The sequence below is a fragment of the Lissotriton helveticus genome, chromosome 8, assembly GCF_964261635.1.
Source record: "Lissotriton helveticus chromosome 8, aLisHel1.1, whole genome shotgun sequence".
Classification (NCBI taxonomy): Eukaryota; Metazoa; Chordata; class Amphibia; order Caudata; family Salamandridae; genus Lissotriton; species Lissotriton helveticus.
Window position 1 is genome coordinate 1,495,747,142 of NC_136069.1, and position 14,217 is coordinate 1,495,761,358.

General features: G+C 40.0%; 1 protein-coding gene across 1 annotated transcript in view; it reads right to left on the reverse strand.

Moving 5' to 3' along the window:
* HIKESHI (heat shock protein nuclear import factor hikeshi) overlaps window positions 1-14,217 on the reverse strand; it is an 81,876-nt gene that overhangs the window by 63,836 nt on the left and 3,823 nt on the right. The window contains exon 2 of the mRNA XM_078658442.1: window positions 8,540-8,777. Coding sequence (XP_078514568.1) covers window positions 8,540-8,777 — 238 coding nt within the window. The remainder of the gene's footprint in view (window positions 1-8,539; window positions 8,778-14,217) is intronic.

Consider the following 14,217-nt stretch of genomic DNA (forward strand, 5'->3'; position numbering starts at 1 on the left):
GGAAACTGACTGTGGCTGTGAAGAGTGCGCTTCATAGAAAGAGAGATGCCTTGTTGTTTCAGCGCGTCTTGGAGGAGTTGTACACCAATTGGCTATTGACGCGTAGCGTCACTGAAGCGCTGTGCACCTATTGGTTAGTGACGCTTGGTGTCACAGGAAGAGCCGCGACCTGATTGGTTGAGGCTTTGTGATGCAACCGGATTGGTTGAGGCTCGGGTGGGCACTATAATTGAATGTTAAGGAGTTGCCTGTCGGCCGAGGAGTGGGAATTTAAAGCGCTGTGATCGCGTTAGTGTGTGCTGATATTTGTGGGAGCATTGAAAGGCTGAGGAGGCATAAGGTTGCAGATAATAAAGTGAAAGAGGATGATAAGCTAAACTAAGTGCAATAGAAGGCAGTTTTAGCGCTGAATATTACAGGGAGTGGTCTGAGGTTTTTGCAGCAGTATCATTTATATAAAATAAAAGGGAAAAACGAAAATTCTCAAAATTAATGTACAAATGTATTAAAATTATGCCAAGTAACATTTAAAGTGTTGAATAAATGTTTTATATTGCTGTTTTGCAAATACAGAATTTTTCCCAGGTTTATTAAAATTAAGATACAGAAAATTAAGGCAAAACAAGTTAGGTTTCTTTTTCCACAGGTATATGTTGCAGAAGGTGTGTAAGTGAAAAATAAGTACATTTAAAACACATGTGATTATATGTTGGTATTATTATAAATAAAAATTTTGCGTTGCTACTGTTTTTGCAAATTGATATTTTTCTTTACAGGTTAATTAAATTTAGTAATACAGGTAAATTAGGAGAAATATTAAATTGACCAAATTATAAGATTATTCTACACCTGATAGTATTTAATTAATTAATTGATCAGCAAACGCTGCAAGGCAAATTAAGAGAGTACGTTTACCAAATTAATTAAATAAAATGTCTTCCTTGTATAAGAAAATGAAAAAGGTTGTTGCTAAATGTGAGAGCAAATTAAAAATTCCAAAATTAGCGAAAATAAATAATAAAGGTGTCAGAGTAGAAAATATAGATCAGTGTAAAATTGATGTTGTAAATATGGATCAGAACAGAAATTCACGAAGACCCCTAGAACAGGTTAATGCAACGTCAAAAGTGTCAGATCAGACTGATAAAGTGCCAGCTCAGACTTCTACTAAAATTGACGTGACAGTAAAGCATGATGAAATGCTTAGTACTTCTGGAATTAATATTCCTGATCATGTAAATTCATCAAATGATTTGAAGGAGTCCATGAAAATTATGGAAACAGAGATAGTTCCTGTGCTTGGAAAGGATGAAATTAATTCCGCAATTTTAAAGGTTCCATTACCTGAAAAGGTTTATTCTATTGTACTTGAGATTGAACTAGTAGGGATCAAAACTCAGCAAGAAACAGAGATGACTTCAGTTCTGGTAAGTGAGAAGTCTGACATTGACCTAATTGAATTGACACAGTCAGACGAGTCAAAATTATGGTCAAATGAAAAGGAAATTGAGATAAGTGAGCTGAATGAACAGCTACAAATACAGCGACAGGTAATGGTTCAGCAGAATGACATGGCTTCATTGCCATTGCAAATTTTTATTAATGAACAGTCAGAGAAAACAGATACAGGATTAATTAATGAACAAGAAAACAGTCTAAAAAGATTAAATACACTTCCAGAATTTTGGAATAAAAATAATGTTCTTTTGAGTGAAGACATTAAAGTAAAGGATGCAATTGATCAACAGATTGAAACATTGACTTCTACAGGTTTACTTTTCAGAAATACAAATTTAATTAAAAGGTTGATTGATGATATTCAATTGGCAGAAAAGTTTGCTGTCGTGATATGTGCAGCATACAAAATGAATGATGAACATGCTTTGAGTTCACTAATACTAACATCTGTAGTTGAAACATGGCAGGTGGTCAAAGACTTACAAGATGAAGCAACTCATGAGGAGAAAAACACATGGTTGAGAAACACATGGTTGAGTACAGATTTTAAACAGCGAGATGAGGATGAGATTTTGTCACACAAAGATGGTAGAGTAGTTTTACCAAATAGCATGATTACTGGCATGGACAGAATGTACCATAGATTTGTGGAATTTCTTTACCAGAGGTGTCTGATTTGTCAGCAAGTGAACACAATTAAGAGAATAGTTGTGGGAATGGGAACAGAATTACAGGAGAGTGGTTCATTGACCAGATTACAAATGGATTTCTGTGAGATAGCACTGCATGATAAATTGTGCTACATTTTTGTGATTTTTTGTTTGATTACAAAATGGGTTGAAACATTTCAGATGCGACATGATGATGAAATTACTGCTGAAAATTTATCAGATGGCAAAAGACATATTGAAAACAGACTGCTCCATTGTACAGATAGAATAGAAATTTCAAATGTTGAGGAGCATGAGAATGTTACTATAAAAGACAGAGATGCAAAAATGTGCCTAGCTGCAGGTACAAAGTGGACAGATGTTCTTCCACTTGTTTTGATGTTTCTGAGAGATACTACTGATAAAAAGACAGATTTAAGTCCACGTGAGATTAAGATGGACAAGGTCATGAGACAGACATTCATACCAGAGAAGAGAATGATGACTATCAATGATGGCATCAATTTGAAGAACTGCAGAAATTTATCAGATGAAATGATCTCTGTGTTTGATGAAGATGAAACTGAAGTGCAAACAAGAGAAAAAGAGCAAGTACTTGATCTGTTACCAGGTAAAAGGATCAGGAAAAAGGTTCGTCTAAAAAGAAATTCTCTAGTGCCAAGGTGGCAGAAAAGGAGGCCAGTCAGTCTTGTCACAACAAATGCAGAGAAGTGCAAAAGACTGAAGAGGTGGATTGACACTGGCCATACTTTTCGTGTAACTACACCTGAAAATCCTGATGAGGATAGTGTCACAACTGCTGATTCAGATTCTGAAGAAGAGCCTGAAGAGAATCCAGATCTTGAAGATCGACAAGTTGGTCGACATCTGGAGAACATGAATAGAAAACAAGCCTTGATTGAAGAAGACTTGAAAGTTATAACTGAAGACTCAGAAAATGATGGAAATCTGCCAGATAAAGAAGCAGAAGAAGAATGTGATCAGATTGTGATTCAAGACCAGGAGAGTATTGAAAAGCAGAAAAGTAGCTCTGAAAGCAGGAACAGGAATTCTGAAACTGGGAAGTTGAAGGTAATTGAAGAAGAAAATGAATTGCCAAGTACCAGCTACAAAGATGACGTTCCTAACGGAGTGAAGTCGCTGAGTAAAGAAGTACCTGAGTCCAGAATGAAAATGTCTGACACTGAAACTGATGAGAATGATGAAGATTCTCAAATGAGAAAATTCAGAAAAGGAGCTTGGAGAACAGAATGTAAAGTGACCAAGCAAAAGAAGAAATTACTAAGAAAAAGTGATAACTGGCCAGAAGAAAATGAAGGCCTAAAATTCAAATTGAGATACAGATCAAAGAAACGGATTGAGGCAGGAAAGAAAATAGAAGTGATACCTGTAATGGAGGTAAATAATCATAGTCAGAAAGAGATTGAAAACAAAAGTGACAATGATTGAGGTACATACCTGTTAAATTTTTTTAGGTTTTCTGTTTTTGGCATAAGGCTGAAGAAATCTTGTTAGATGACACAAGGTCGAAGAAATACTGTTAGCTGAAAAATTAATTTGTGACATTAGGTCGAAGAAAAACTGTTAGAAGGTTTAAAGAGTATAAAAAAAATTTAAAAAAAATTTGAAAAAGGGGGGTGTTAGAAATTTTTAGAAAATTTAGGTAACATTTTTAAAATTGTTGTTTTATTTTTCTTTGCAAGCTTAATGAAAATACATTCAACAAGCTCAAGATGCTTAATTTTAAAAATGTTGTAAGATGTCTCTGATATATATGCTCCTAATAATTCTGCTTTGGTTAATTTAGGTTGTTATTGTTCTTTGAGAAATTAATAAGGAGAAGTTTAAAGTTAATATGACAAGCAAGATACTGACATTTTATTAGTTATAGTTTTTGCAACACTTTTATTGAAGCTTAGTTGTATGTTACACAAGAAAAAGAAATAGAACTAGAGGGGTTTCTTAAAACTCAATATGAGAATTGTAGATAAACTGATGAGATAAGTCTTTAGAAATACTAACACAGGTGAAATTGAATCATGTTCATCTTAGATAAAATCTTTGCTAAAATATTGAGTGGTGGTGTGGTGATTTGTTAATCACCAGATGAGGGAGTTGATGGAGCGGGATAGAAAACAGAATTCTGTTTAAACCCGTGAAGTCACACTTCCATAAATAAATTAATAATGCTAACAATTTGTGCTGTGTGTATAATAATTCAACCTAGTTTAAAGTTACATTACATTACAGAACACGTGGGAAACTAATATGTGTGCTCATAAATGTGCATTATGTTGCATTCTTATGTATGTGGAAAATAATAAATTAATTTTGTCTATTGTCATGTCATAACTAATAGCAGCTGTTTTTGAAATAATGGCATGTGCTTATTTTGCTTCCCTTGTCTATGTGATGTCATTTCTACTATTCTAGGTGCACATAAGGCTTTATGGATTTATGAAGACTGGTAGATATAAAATGCTGCTTTATTTGTGCTTTACTGCTAGGTAATTTAGACTAATGGGTTAATTATTAGCAATGATGGGAGGCAACAGAACAAACTGTATTTCTTTCACTAAGTATCCTTTTTGTTTGTTTATATAATAGTTTTACAAGTGAAGCTTAGAGATGACTGCAGGAAAATAGTACCCTTTTAAAAGTGGCGCAGGGACAGTGGCGCAGAAAATTGACGCTTTCTGAAAGAGGCCTAATGATGAAAATGGCTCAAGTGAAAATAATTCTGAGAAGGATGGAAAAGGCCTCTGAGCTTTTATTTTGAAAGGTTTTGGATTGAACTGCTAAAAAGATGACTTTTGGGAGAAATTTGCTAACGTTTGCTAACGTGCCACGGGAGTTCAGAGCTGACTAGCTCAAGGTTAAAAGGAAGCTGTCGCTACAAAATGTAGCAGCCTAAGGAAGAACTGCCAAGACTTCTAAATGAACAATGGACTAGTGAATTTGCCCGGGCATGTAAGAAGGAGGTGTCACAGTTTACTGTGGTACGAGGTGGCTCAGCCAATGGAGAATTAGAATTCGTCTGCTGGAATGTGAAAAATAGTTAGCTCAGCTAAAATTAGAGTATAAGAATAGGTTCAGAGAACACATAGTTGGCTTACGCTCGAGAAATCTGGGGGACGATGTTATGCTGATGGACTTTACACGTGAGGACAGGAGTTTTTATTAATTACTTTATTACTAGGTGATGAGGGTAGAGACAGAGATATAGTTAGGATTTTGGAAAATGCTTAATTTTACTTATTCCTGCTATTGAAAAATAATTCTTGATTTATGCTCTTTTTATTAATACTGAATAAATCTTTCTTTATGACATTTTCTAATGCTTGTTTAATAAAATACCAAAACCTAAGTTTTTCTTGATGTGTTAAAATAAACTTTCTAAAATGACAAGCTGGTCTTGATTATTGCAGATAGTTTAAACAACTATATTTAGATCTTATCGCCTCATGATTCAGGCGCTCTATTGTTGATATGGGCCTAGTGTTGTATTGTAAGTTTGTTGGTAGTAGATAGTGTCATTTGTGCAATATATTTTGGTGAGAGCGCTGGATCAGCAGCTTCTCGGGGGAACCCTGAAACTCTGAAGCAGCAGAGAGCACTTGCTTGCCAATCAGTTTAATAAAAACCCTCTTCTTCACATACAGGACAAATGCAAAGATCATGAAAGAGACCCATGAGACACTCACTCTCATACATATCCTTAGGTTGTCTAAAATGCATCCATTATGGTCGGCTTCAGCATACGCTCCACAGAACATTATTTGAACTAAATATTTCAGGAGCAGGTCGTGCCTGAATTAACTCGTTCCAGTTCCTCCAGATGCATATTTGCTTTCCCGAGGACCAGTTCAAAACCCGCACTCTTTCTACAAAGCCATCCAATTTGACTGTACAGCAGGAGCACTGTTGATATGGCCAGAGTTATAGTAGGACTGCTGTGAAGCACAGTGACAAACAGGAGCAGAGTTCGCTCACCACTCATGACTTCACCTCCTCCTCTATCAGCAGACCATTGTGTGCAGAATCGTAATGCACCTTGCATGGCAGAGGACCCGGTGATTGAAATAATTTCTGTGCAGGTTCTTTCTTCTGCCTGCCATTTCTATCAGTCCTCGGCGCAGGAGATGTCGCCTCATTCTCCAGCAGAATGTGGGTGTTGTTCAGTGAAGCACAACACTGCAATATAAGGCAAAGAAATGTGCCTTTCAATTGTCAACCACGACTACAAGTTCAGGTTGACCCATTCAGTTATCTGAAGGCTGCTGCAGCGTGATCAGTGTTGAACCATAGATGATTAAGGACCAGTGGTTTTTGAAGGCTGTTTCTTCCTGTGCGTTGCAATTTCACTAATTCCAGAAGGACGTGGTAGACTTTAGTATGTGGAAATAGTTAAAAGCTGTGTCTTCTACCCTTCTCTCCCAGTGGGTTTCACTTCCACAGCGCCCTGTGAGGATCATCAACTATCAGCTCAACTGGTGTTCCAACAGCCACTCAAACCCAAGGATGTCTCATACCAGAAGAAAACCTCTGCATCTAATCTCAACCTGTTTATATGATTAGCTGTTCCCCAGGATGATCTTTCCTTCCCAGCTCCGCTTTGCCCACCTCTTAACGATTGAGCCCTCTCCTCAACCCAAGCTGCTTCATCTCACCATGCTATTTATGGTAACCTTCCACTTCCTGCTAACTTTTAAGCTCCTTTCAACTTCCACATGTCTTATCATAAGCCATCTGCCATCTTGCACTGCCCTCCATCCTTCTCCTATGTCTAAGTCTCACATAACGTTGCACTCCATTCTACACTGTCCCCTTCCCATCTACTTCTCCGCTCTACCCCACCTACATCTCCAAGCATCCTTCCCGTTCTAATTGCTGTCTTCTCCTTACCCTGCGCATTTCCTCCAACCCCGTTTAATCCCTCTGCTGCCCAAATGCGTACTCCTTAACTATTAGCCTACCTCTACCAACTCTAATATACTCTTCCCCGACTCCTCTCCTCCTACGCTGCCAAACTCTGCTGCCCTCATCTAACAAACTCCATCTCTCCAAACCATGATCAAGTCTTGTACACTCCTCGTACTCTGCAACTCCTTCCTTCCTTGCCTCTAACCAGCTCCTATTTACTTCTCAGGTTTCCTAATCGTCTAACTTACTACTCCCCTGCCTACTCTATCCTTCTCACCCTGCTTTTCTAATGCCCAGGTCCCTCTTATTTTCTCCTTCTCTGCTAACTTTGTCTAAGCCATGTACACTTACACCAAGCCTTCTCCACTGTCTGGTACCGTGCCACCAACTGACTCCATCCTCCGACATAAGTTTCCTCTCCCCACAAGCCACTCTTTCCCTTTCCTACATCCACCATCTACTTCTCCCTCTTCCCCTCTATACTGCCCAGACTTCTGCAACCATCTTTACCCCTAAAATTCATCCTCTCCCACCTTCCCATCAACTCCCACACTGTCCACTCCCTACCCCTGGTTCTTCTACAACTTAACTCTTCCATGCAACTATTTTGTCCGACTCTACACCTACCTTGCAGAACACTCTTCCTCCTAAACCCAGCATACTTCTCAGGCATCTCATCCACTGCCACCATTTGGAAATTACAGACTATATCAAACTACTGAGTCCTCCCAAATTAAATACACCTCGCTCCTCCTTGCACAAACTTACAAATGAATGTGATGATCTTATTCTGCATCACCCCTTTCCCTACACCCCACCATCTATTAAACCTCCTCTTTTTGCTCTCATTATGGGTACACGTTTCCTTCCACACCTTCTAATACTTCTAGTTTTTCTTCTATCAGTAATCAAGATCAATCACCTCTACACAATTGGTTCCTTATCACGAAGCACCTCCACCTTGCAAAGCTGCACCCTTTTAAGTACACAAGTAAATAAGAACTGTTTAAGATCATAAGAGACACGCCGATCTAGAAACAATTCTCACTTCAATAAGAAGCCTTTTGAGAGTACTCAGATGAGGTAATGTGATCACACCATTCAGGACTTGAAACTAATCTTGCTATGGTGTGGACAGCAGCCCTCAGAGGAGCTAGGTGTTTTTCGGGAAAAACCTTAAGTTCTGTTTGATAAAACCAATTACTTTTTTAAAGTCCAATTCTGGTATAACGAGTTTAGCACCTTGAAATAGAGCTGTACTTTTCAAACTTGTATCTAGAACGAGGCCCATCAAGTTTGAGAATTAAAAGATTTCTGTATTAAAAGTTCCAAGTAAAGTTTAAAAGAACGAAAATAAAGAAAAACTCTACATATTTCACACACAAAATATTTCAGCAGCACTAAAACCAATAAGTCTCGGTTATTCAAAGTCTTTATGGAAGAGGGAAAATAACAAAACGTCTTTAATGTGTCCGTCTTCTGCTTACCAGATTTTAGACCAGAGATCTTAAAAATGGCACTTGGTTTCTCATTGGTGATGAATCCTAGGAGCTGCCACACAGGTATCCCACTCTGGTCAGGGTATGATATATAGACTGATCCCCCCATTCCATCAGGGAAAGGTATTGTTCCCAGCATGAAAACCACAACATGGTTGATGTTCTCATAATCCGGCAAATTAAAAACAAACTTGTCCTCGGCGACTTGCTGTACAGCAGTCTGCACCTGGGGAAAGAGGCAAGAAACATTTTGATTTAGAGCATCTATTGTTTAGAATACATTAAAAAAAAAAAAGAAGAAAAACTATGTTGCTGCCTCGTCCTAAAAACTCACAGTTGAGTCACTTAGTCTCCACAGTTCTGAGGCGAAGATGGTCCAGTTACAAAACATTTTCTCTCAGGGAACAAACAAAGACAAACTTTGCCTATTAAACAAAGGGGTAGGGGGCATCAACAGTCACCAGGTATTTGGCTGAAGAGTTGCAATGTTACAGTATGCAGCTCCGATTAAATGCTTTTATACTTAACTATTTAAATCCAAGTAATAAAAGCTGCCGAGGCAAATGCCAACGCAGATACAAAAAAACAATTTAGTGCCAAAAATTGCATATTACAACTATTTTGATTTTGTGCTGATTATCTCAAGTGGTTTATGTCAATACGCACTATACCTATGTTGACTTCTAGAGGTTGTTTAGTGGCAGAGATGGCAGCAAGGATCTTGTCTGGTTTATCTGATACCATTGGATTTGCAAGCTCTTGGGTGCCCTCATGACATGGATTGTTGCTTTAGGTTTCTCTATCTTGTACTTTGGTGTCTACTGGTCACCCAAACACAGGGTCGGATAGGCCAATCGGGCCTGAGTGAGAGCAGAGGGCCGGTTTCTTTAGGGCCTCTGACTACTGCCCACAGTGCTCTACTGACCCCCTTCCCCCCCCCAGCCCCAACGCCACACCTTCCTGCCAGGCAATTGTCATATGAGGCAAGCAGGAGCAGGTAGGTAGGCTCAAGACGCATAGTGCTATGTTGAGAGGAGGGGCGGGCAGGAATGCTTGCGCTTGCAGCGGCATCGTTAGGTGGCCAGTATTGAGGCCTTGACACACTCACATCGGCCCATGTGTGCCGGTCCGCCCTAGAAGCAGTGCACTTCCTCTGCCCCTCCTCACCAGCTGTGAAACTGAGGCCATGGTGTGGGGAGGGAGGGAGAAGTGTGAAGATGCTAAGAGGCCAGGTGATGTTGTGATCTTTGCAACATTTTTCCTCACCCTCCTTCCTCCCCTCCACATGGCTGGCCCAGAAGCGGTGTCCTGTACCTGACCCGACCCCATTGGGGTTTCACGTTCAGCCCATGGTGTGTGGGGGCAAGAGGGTTGTGTGCAGAGGTCTTGCTGAGAGGTCTGGTGTTGCTTTGCTCCCGCTGGACCATTCTCACCTCGGCCCCCATGACAAATTTTACCAGAACAAATTCAGAATAATTCAGTGAGGCCGGCCCGGATCCCAGGGCCAGCTCAATAACAGCTGCCGGATCCGTGATCCGGCAGGATCCCCCTCTTATCCTGCACTGTACCAAACTCTGTGTTACTCATTTATCAACCTCAGTACTATGAAAGGCTGAGTGTACTGGTCAGAGATTAAATCGGTGACCACAAGATCAAACACTGATCCCTGCAGTGCATGCATTAGCCCATGCATCACCAGACTATGCTACTCATCACGAGACTCTGCTCATGCTGCGGTGATGTTATTAGAAGAAAGACTTCTCTAAGCATTAAAGTGTAGTTGGTAGCCGACGCCAGTCAAACCAGGAAAGAGCAGAAGCCTTTCTACACTCACTGCCTGTCACCTTGAGATGGACGTACCTGACCCACCCATTGCCTCAGTGACCTGCTGAAGGCTGAGTCCACAGCTGCCTACTACCCAGTGTCTTGACACCTCACCTACAGGCTGCTTTTCACACAATCCCAGCTCAAACTTGGTTGATGATCTGACTCTCCCAAGCTTTTCCTTCTTGGAACCCTTACATAGCACTACCTGCCCAGCCCCTAAGTTGCCATCTTCACCAGCTAAGCAGGACTGGAAACAAGGAAGAAAGCAATCAACGTTTTCTCAAATATGACCAATGCTGAAATGCCTTGTACTGTCTGCCAGTTGCACCCGTTTCTAAACCAGCACTGTCAGCTACTGCTGTTGTTTGTCCAGGATGGTGACATGACAATTTTCACTGGCAAGGCCCCTCTTCCTGCTCTCGAGGACTAGAAAAAAGGGATGTATATTTGAACTCTTATGATCCTTAAGAATATGGATCGAATAAAGTGATTGGATGATGATGACTAGAAAAAGGTAAGGCTGTTTGAAGGGTTTGGATGTTAAATGTTTTAATGGCTGATTTTAAACTTTTACTTACAAACATCGAGCATGTATTATGGAGATTACTCCAGATAATGTGTCCTACTTCTAATTTTAAATCACATTTGCCTCTGAGCGCCTATGCCAGCCATTAGACATATTTACTGACTCAGGCTACAGAGAGGGTAGGCATATCAACCAAAAAATTTTTGTGAAAGGTTGTACTCCATGAATGTGGGCCACTGTTTTGAGGATGCCCGGGCTGACTTTTGGTCCCAATCCGACCCTGCCTGTGCCAGGGCACAAAACAGAGCCATTAGGGACCCATTTTGAGATCCGGCCCACTTAAAGCCCTGGTTGTTATGAGGATACCCAGAACAACAACATGTACCCTCTGGACATCCAAACTGGATAATTAATCTTACACTTCCTCCAGGTAGTTAGATTAGCTTTAGCGCAGATGGGGAACAACCAATAGACCCTACAATTAATCAATTTTGGGGAAATGTATGGTCCATTTATGAGATGTGAAATATATTGGCAGACGTTCACAAGAGTATATACACGTCTGACCGAGTGTGGCTCCCATTTGTTACTCGTATGAAAAGATCTCATGCGTTGGGAGGAGACCCTGCAGTAATGTCTGACATGATGCACCACTCTCGAATATCCAAAATTCCTCCCAACCGAGATAATATTGATATTGTTACTCCTTTGGGGATAGAGGCAGCAAGGAGGTGCGAACAAGCAAAATAACCATAAGAAGAATGGTACCACCCAGATATGGTCAATAGGTGATGCTATTATCAGATACATGTTGAACTTGTATCTGCACATGCCACCCACTGAACTCAAACTGCAAAACAGTAGTCAAACGGCAAATAAATGTAACTTAACTTTCCAATTAACAGGTTTTGTACAATAAATGCTTAACATGTCTCTTCCTTTTGTCAGAAGCTGTTAAAAACATCTCAGTTACAAAGCAGGCATGGTGGCGGACTTACCTGACCTGCATACCCCACTGTTGAAGTTACCAGCGAAGTCAGATGACAAACCATGAAAATTGTAGTCTCAGGTATGAGTATATTATGCATTGGCAACACGTTCTAGGATACCTTAAATTCTTAATAATGTGATTTCATCCACAAACTGATTTGGCAGCTGTGTAACCGCCAGTTACCCTTTAATGCATCAGGTTGTGATGGCCATTGCTATACCTATCGAGTAACCCGTTTGATCATTTCATTGTATTAACTGAATTTTGTCAGCTACCCGTCGTTGCCTAATGTATATTCCACAAGTATGCTGTGCATTAACTGAAAGAATTATTCATCAAAGAGGAGGGATGAGGAATTCCTGTCCAGTTCAGTTCCCCAAGGACAACATTCTAAAAATCAATCAGAAAAGGACACTGGTATCTACAATAACCATTGGTTATCTTTGACAACCCTCATAGACGCTGAAGATTGTAACGATGCGGTGTATTTGTTTTTCCGTCCCTCATCTAGCGTCATGGCATAGTCATTGGGTGGTCAAAAGTATAGTATGCCTGCCTCACCCGAGGCAACCTCTGGAGAATGTAGAAGTGTCCGGAGATATAAAGACACCTCCAGAGGGATGATGTCCAAAAGCCAAACTTCGAGGGTGAATTAAAAAACAGTTATTCACCAAATTAACAGCTTTATTAGAAAAGGTGAGTACTGTTAATAAAATAATAGGGTATATTCGATAATCGAGTTACTGGATTATCATATATGACATTATAAAGGTCGACATGTTTCAGCTCCTGTTGGCCCAGCCGGGTCTAAAGAGCTTTCGTCAGGACAATAACAAAGGGAGGGGTACTTACACAACTTGTGTAGTATTCTTGTACTTACAGGGAATCACAAATTCATTTTCCTGTGTATTGGGAACAAGAACAAAAACATCATACTGTACACATACGAAAATACATCTGGCAAAAATTTCTTGTGAAAACGTATTCATTAATTTCCACAGCCTGTAGCAAATATTGTAGTAAATAGGTGCTACTTTTTTAGTTGTGCATGGTACTGAATGCACTAAAGCTAATGGGAGCAGTGAAGAGGGGGAAAACGGGGTCAGGGTCTCAATCGAAAAGTAAACACTCTAACTTGAATAGGACGCTATAGTGCTTAATCACTAAAATGACGATTAGATTTTAGCAGTATCAACGTGCATAATTTCTGGTTATGTTATCTATTATGTCATCTGCTAAAACAGTTTCCAGGTGCATATTCATTTTTTGGGGTTTCTCCAATAAACAGATATTGTGTATGTTGTTAACGGACTGCATATATATGTACAATATACCAAAGACAACTAGGGGGTGGTGATTACATCTCCCAAGGTGCTAAAAAACAGTTGACTTTAAATGGTCTCTAAACCCTTGTGCGTGTGGCAACAAATGAATGTTGGAAAAACCAACACGAACGTTTTTAATCAAGAATGACAACAAATGGAAGTACCTGGTAGCTGGGAGAATTACTCCTCTTCAGGGCGCATAAAGTCGCTATTAATCATGGTTTAGACTGAAGGGGGATATTAAGAACAGTATGTAAATACCGGAGTGAGGCTCTCAAACGCAGCGAATGCACGCGCTCGGTAGCGCCTCTCTCTTACCCACGTGGAGTCTCAGAACTTCCTGTGCTGACTCTGCCCCTGGAAGCAACGGGCGCGGTCAGTTCGTCTCATCTATAGGCTCTGCGAATAGACATAGTGGAGGTCTATCAACAGGAAAACAGACTCTCGTCACGTTACTAAATTGAGTTGCTTCGTATGCGAGAATAGTATGTGCATTGATGTAAATTGTAAGTATGTGCATTGATCTCGTCGGAAGAGTTTAGTAAAAGCACTTTAGTCGCCTCAAATGTGCCATTAATATTATTATGGTCGAAAAAATGTTTGATAAATGCACTTTAGTGGCCTAAAAAGTGCCAATGTGTATATTGACATTCATATATGTGAGGAAGGCTTTACTCGAGGTATTTCTAGACTATAGGTAGTTTTTTGTAGAGAACCTGTGTGGGCTGAGCTGCACCTTGCTCAGAAGGTATCAGATTTTGGGGGTATATAGTCCAATGACTAGGTACTGAAAAACAGTTACAGAGCTATATGTATTGGTTCTGTTGCAAGGAATAAATGGGGAATCAGTAAAAATGGTGCCAAGGAATATTATCGTTCATTCCCGACACATGTGTTTTGAGACGATTCACCCATCTTTGTTCCTTTTCAAACAGAATTTGTTCAGCATTGGTGTCTTTATCATAGAGCATCTCGAGGACGGTCCATCTGAGATCGC